We start from the raw sequence: 6617 nt of genomic DNA, 5'->3' as shown, positions 1-6617 counted from the left end.
AATTGAAGCAGTCATCAAAAACCTACCAAGACACAAGAGTCCAGGGCCAGATGGCTTCCCAGGGGAATTCTATCAAACGTTTAAAGAAGAAATCATACCTATTCTACTAAAGCTGTTTGGAAAGATAGAAAGAGATGGAGTACTTCCAAATTTGTTCTATGAGGCCAGCATCACCTTAATTCCAAAACCAGACAAAGACCCCCCAAAAAGGAGAATTACAGACCAATATCCCTGATGAACATGGATGCAAAAATTCTCAACAAGGTACTAGCCAATAGGATCCAACAGCACATTAAGAAAATTATTCACCATGACCAAGTAGGATTTATCCCCGGGACACAAGGCTGGTTCAACACTCGTAAAACAATCAGTGTGATTCATCGTATCAGCAAGAGAAAAACCAAGAACCATATGATCCTCTCATTAGATGCAGAGAAAGCATTTGACAAAATACAGCATCCATTCCTGATCAAAACTCTTCAGAGTGTAGGGATAGAGGGAACTTTCCTCGACATCTTAAAAGCCATCTACGAAAAGCCCACAGCAAATATCATTCTCAATGGGGAAGCACTGGGAGCTTTCCCCTAAGATCAGGAACAAGACAGGGATGTCCACTCTCACCACTGCTATTCAACATAGTATTGGAAGTCCTCGCCTCAGCAATCAGACAACAAAAAGACATTAAAGGCATTCAAATTGGCAAAGAGGAAGTCAAACTCTCCTTCTTCCCCGATGACATGATACTCTACATAGAAAACCCAGAAGCCTCCACCCCAAGATTGCTAGAACTTATACAGCAATTTGGTAGCGCGGCAGGATACAAAATCAATGCCCAGAAATCAGTGGCATTTCTATACACTAACAATGAGACTGAAGAAAGAGAAATTAAGGAGTCAATCCCATTTACAATTGCACCCAAAAGCATAAGATACCTAGGAATAAACCTAACCAAAGAGGTAAAGGATCTATACCCTAAAAACTACAGAACACTTCTGAAAGAAATTGAGGAAGACACAAAGAGATGGACAAATATTCCATGCTCATGGATTGGAAGAATTAATATTGTGAAAATGTCAGTGTTACCCAGGGCAATTTACATGTTTAATGCAATCCCTATCAAAATACCATGGACTTTCTTCAGAGAGTTAGAACAAATTATTTTAAGATTTGTGTGGAATCAGAAAAGACCCCGAATAGCCAGGGGAATTTTAAAAAAGAAAACCTTTTCTGGGGGCATCACAATGCCAGATTTCAGGTTGTACTACAAAGCTGTGGTCATCAAGACAGTGTGGTACTGGCACAAAAACAGACACATAGATCAATGGAACAGAATAGAGAACCCAGAAGTGGACCCTCAACTTTATGGTCAACTAATACTCAATAAAGGAGGAAAGACTATCCATTGGAAGAAAGACAGTCTCTTCAATAAATGGTGCTGGGAAAATTGGACATCCACATGCAGAAGAATGAAACTAGACCACTCTCTTGCATCATACACAAAGATAAACTCAAAATGGATGAGAGATCTAAATGTGAGACAAGAGTCCATCAAAATCCTAGAGGAGAACACAGGCAACACCCTTTTTGAACTTGGCCATAGTAACTTCTTGCAAGATACATCCACGAAGGCAAAAGAAACAAAAGCAAAAATGAACTATTGGGATTTCATCAAGATAAGAAGCTTTTGCACAGCAAAGGATACCGTCAACAAAACTAAAAGACAACCTACAGAATGGGAGAAGATATTTGCAAGTGACGTATCAGATAAAGGGCTAGTTTCCAAAATCTATAAAGAACTCATTAAACTCAACAGCAAAGAAGCAAACAATCCAATCATGAAATGGGCAAAAGACATGAACAGAAATCTCACAGAGGAAGACATACACATGGCCAACAAGCACATGAGAAAATGCTCTACATCACTTGCCATCAGGGAAATACAAATCAAAACCACAATGAGATACCACCACACACCAGTGAGAAGGGGGAAAATTAACAAGGTAGGAAACCACAAATGTTGGAGAGGATGTGGAGAAAAGGGAACCCTCCTGCACTGTTGGTGGGAATGTGAACTGGTGCAGCCACTCTGGAAAACTGTGTGGAGGTTCCTCAAAGAATTAAAAATATAACTACCCTACAACCCAGCAATTGTACTGCTGGGGATTTACCCCCAAAGATATAGATGCAATGAAACGCTGGGACACCTGCACCCCAATATTAATAGCAGCAATGTCCACAATAGCCAAACTGTGGAAGGAGCCTCGCTGTCCGTCGAAAGATGAATGGATAAAGAAGATGTGGTATATGTATACGATGGAATATTACTCAGCCATTAGAAACGACAAATACCCACCATTTGCTTTGATGTGGATGGAACTGGAGGGTATTATGCTGAGTGAAATAAGTCAATCGGAGAAGGACAAACATTACATGTTCTCATTCATTTGGGGAATATAAATAATAGTGATAGGGAATATAAGGGAAGGGAGAAGAAATGTGTGGGAAATATCAGAAAGGGAGACAGAACATAAAGACTCCTAACTCTGGGAAATGAACTAGGGGTGGTGGAAGGGGAGGTGGGTGGGGGTGGGGGTGAATGGGTGACGGGCACTGGGGGGGGGCACTTGACGGGATGAGCACTGGGTGTTATTCTATATGTTGGTAAATTGAACACCAATAAAAAATAAATTTATTTAAAAAAATAGTGATGTAAACATTTTAGTTCTGCAACGTTAAATGTCTAGGATAGGATCCTTTTTATTTTTTTATTTTTATCTTTTAAGATTTTATTTAAAAAAAAGATTTTATTTATTCATATGGAGGGGGGCGGACACAGGCAGAGGGAGAAGCAGGTCCATGCAGGGAGCCCGACGTGGGACTTGATCCTGGAGCTCCAGGATCAGGCCCTGGGCTCGAGGCAGTGCCAAACCACTGAGCCACCAGGGCTGCCCACCCCCCCCCCCTTTTTTTTTAATACTTTTATTTATCCATGAGAGACACAGAGAGAGACAGAGAGAGGCAGAGGGAGAAGCAGGCTCCACATTGGGAGCCCGTTGTGGGACTCGATCCTGGGACTTCAGCATCATTCCTGAAGCCAAAGGCAGGCGCTCAACCGCTGAGCCACCCAGGCATCCCCCAAGATAGGATCCTGAGATGGGAAAAGGACATTGGAGAACGACTACATTAGTAGCACTTTAATGTTAGGTAATAACAATGAGCCCATACTGGTTGGTTTTGATGGACAGACCATCTTACAGTCTTTGTGTGGTACCACAGGGGCAGGGAGGGTAATACAGGAACTCTGTGCTGTCTGCTCACTTGTTCTATAAATATAAAACTCTTCTGAAAAATAATTTAAAAAGAGAATTTGAAGAAAAATATTAAGTACTAACTTTCTCCTCAGCTGGCATGCAGATACGACAAAAACTAAGGTGCTGAGTGAAGCTGGGAAAAACAAGTTCATGATCTCTAAACCTTGTCCTCTACTCCAGGTACCATTACTGCTCCTCCCCACATAGCCCAGGGGGTGGGGGGCTGCAATCCACTCCCTGACTTGGCCACCCAGACCCTGGGACCCAGAATTGTGGGAATATGCTGAACAGACGAGGCCGTGGGGGCATCGGTCCCCTTCAGCTGAAGGAGCAGTGCCTCGGGAAGGCTGAGTGGGTGCCTCCATCCAGCCACCTGGGAATTCTAGCATGTACGCAGGCCAAGAAAAGTCTCCCGAGAGGGTTTCTTTTAAAATATATAACTTTATTTTGGTTGCAGAGATTTTCGTAAGCATTCGATTCACAGAAAAGTCATTACAAAATAACAAAGGCAGCATTTTGTACAGCGACTCACATTGGGGCCACCAGAGAAGTGCAAAGGACAGTGCTGGGGATGGGAGGGGCCGGTGCTCTTGTGCCCAAAGTTCCCAGAGAGAAGCCAGTGCTCCTGGCTCCCTCTAACTACCCCCTTCCACCCTGCCCAGGAGAGCAGCACCGAGGGCCTGGCACAACCAGCCTGGGAAGCCACTGGCAAGGTGCACAACAGCCACCCCGACAGGCTGGCGAAGGCCCTGCATGAAAGGCTGAGTGGGAGGGGGGTTGCTCCGGCTGAGCCAGTCCTGCATTCAGCCCCCCATCCTCAAGCGGGTGAGATCTGAGCCCACCTGGCGCTGGGACCCTGCCACATTCACAGTACGGTTCCGTAAAGCCCTTTGGGAGGCCCTTCCTCCCCTCACTCAGGCTACTCACCCTACCCCACCCCTGGGCTGGGAACTGGGGACAGACCGTGAGACCTGGTCCTGCTCTCCAGGAGCTCACAGGCAGGTGAGTGGGACAGGGATGGACCCAGAAAACTTCAAAGCAAGGCAGAAAGTGCTCAGTACCTGAGAGGGAGCAGAGAAAGGGCAGCAGAGCCTCAGAGGAGGAAGAGCATTGTCACTGTAGGGAGGGGAGCTCTGGAGAAGGCAGTGTCTCAGCTAAACCTCACAGACTAGGCGGGACATGGACAGGTGCAGATGGCAAGGGCATGCCAAGAAGGGGACAGAGCACGGGCCAAGGCACAGAGTGGGGAACCGTGGTAGTCAGTGACGCAGGCAGTTATCCATGAGAGCACGGATACAGACAAGGGGTCCTGGGTGCCTCCATCTCCAGAAGTCTGGTGCCAGGAGGGGCAGCTAGTAGGGGCATGCGCAGACTCTGAACCCCCGCGCTGCAGGCCCCGAGTTCGGGAGCTCCCTGAGGGCAGAGTGGAGTCTTGTGCATCCCTGCCCTTCCCAGCCTGGCACCTGGGCTGCCCAAACGAGGCCTTCTCCACACTGCCCTTCTGTTTCAGCATGTCCCTGGTCATCCCGGGGGCAGCCATTCCAGAAGGGCTCCCAGTCCCCCTCATGGTCCATGTTCAAGTCTCAACTCCTCTAGCCTCTGCAGACCGCCGGGAGGGGGTGGCCGTGTCCTTGCAGGCATCAAGACGGGTCCAGGAAAGGGGAAGCCTCTGGGGCTCTCTCCACCCCACCAGAATCACCTCCTCCCTCAGGAGTCCATCTGCTCCTTCCTGACAAGAGTCCAGGTTTGGTGTGTGTAAAATAAAACTTCCTTGTCATTTAAAGACTCAACTAAAGCTTTAGTATCAATTTTCCCCAACTCTTCATAACCTCTATAAGAACTTCAGTGACAGGAAACCCACCCATCTCTCTCTTCGTCCCCAGGAAGCCAGTTTTCTCTGGGGTTCAGGGAGGCAGAGGACCAAGAGGGGCCCAAAGTCCCTCAGATACTGCTTCCTCCATCCTGACGCTGCCTTTACCTCCTGGCTCAGCTGAACACCCATCAGAGCCTAGTGCGGGGTGTGGGGCTGCTGCTCCCGGAGTCTGGACAGCCCTCCAGTCGCCCCACTCCACGGCTCCCATCCTTACAGAATGGTGCAGAAGACGCTGCGGTTGCTGTGGTAACCACCTTCCACACGGGCTGTGATCCTAGTCGCCATGGCTGTCACCTTCTGCCCACTGTGGGCTGCAGAGGGCCCTCGGATAGAGCTTTCCAGGTGAGGCCGGGCTGGTGGGTTCACCAGGCGCCATGTGTCAGACCTGGAGGTGCAAAATGCCAGTCCATGAACTCTGAGAGTCTGGAGCATTTGCTGAATGCCCTGACAACCTCACCTTTGGCTCGAGCTCACCGGGTCCAGGTGTAGGTCCTGCCTCCAAGTTAGTGATACAGCTCAAGGAGGTGGGCACGTGTGGAGCTGAGGCAAAAGTCCTGCATTCTGGCTCCAGCTGTGCTTTCAACTCTGCACGTAACCTTGGACCAGTTCCCTCTATAAGCTTCAATCTCCCTGTCTCTATAAGGACCTGGAGAACATCAGGGACTTTCTCCTCTTCCATTCCTCCCCTATCCCAGTGTATGACACACATGAGGATGGCAGCTTTATTCATAGTCACCTGAAACTGGAGACTACGTACGTACCCTTCAGCTCATGGTTGGACAAACTGGTGCATCCATATGATGGAATGCCACTCAGCAACAAAAAGAGTGAATGAACTGTGACACCACGGGCAAATCTCAGGTACATCAGGCTAAGTGAGAGAAGCCAGACTTGAAAGACTACATACTGTATGATTTCCGTTTTTATATGACATTCTAGAAACCATAAATCTATAGGGAACAGAAGTTGTTGAGTTCTTATGGAGATTATGAAGGGTCAGGGAAAGCTCTGGTCAGGGCTTTCTGTCATTTGAGTTATAAGGAACCACCTCTTATACCAAATCCTAAATTCTTTAAGCCACTGACAGTGTCTTCTGCATTTTTTTTAAAGATTTTATTTATTTATTAATGAGACACACAGGGAGAGAGGGAGAGACATAGGCAGAGGGAGAAGCTCCCTGCAGGGAGCCCGATGTGGGACTCGATCCCAGGACTCCAGGATCACATCCTGGGCTGAGGCAGGCACTAAACTGCTGAGCCACCCGGGTGTCCCTCTTCTGCACATTCTTATGATGATTATGTTACAATGAGAAGGACTGTAAAGGTGTGGATAGTTAGAAGCTGGCTATGTAGGCTAAGTGAGGAGCCTGGAGGTATGTTCAAAGAATTGCCAGCATTCGAGTTTGGAAGCAGAAAGTGAGCCTGGAAAGGAAA

The 6617-nt window shown here is 47.6% G+C and overlaps 1 protein-coding gene across 3 annotated transcripts in view; it reads right to left on the bottom strand.

The window, feature by feature from the left end:
* Positions 1–3732: 3732 nt before the first annotated feature.
* FBXO10 (F-box protein 10) overlaps positions 3733–6617 on the bottom strand; it is a 51799-nt gene continuing 48914 nt past the window's right edge. For 2 of the 3 annotated variants that reach the window (XM_026013321.2, XM_072727911.1), the window contains 2 exons: positions 5399–5569; positions 3733–5040 (listed from right to left, as the gene is read on the bottom strand). In XM_026013321.2, the coding sequence (XP_025869106.2) occupies positions 5019–5040; positions 5399–5569 (193 nt within the window). In that variant the 3' untranslated portion in view covers positions 3733–5018. Of the gene's footprint in view, positions 5041–5132; positions 5570–6617 lie in introns of those variants that run through there. The other variant, XM_072727909.1, reaches the window with a different exon arrangement.

Source organism: Vulpes vulpes, chromosome 12 (assembly GCF_048418805.1).
Source record: "Vulpes vulpes isolate BD-2025 chromosome 12, VulVul3, whole genome shotgun sequence".
NCBI classification, from domain to species: Eukaryota; Metazoa; Chordata; class Mammalia; order Carnivora; family Canidae; genus Vulpes; species Vulpes vulpes.
The sequence above is the reverse complement of the archived record's forward strand: the minus strand, read 5'-3'. Positions and strand labels throughout refer to the sequence as shown.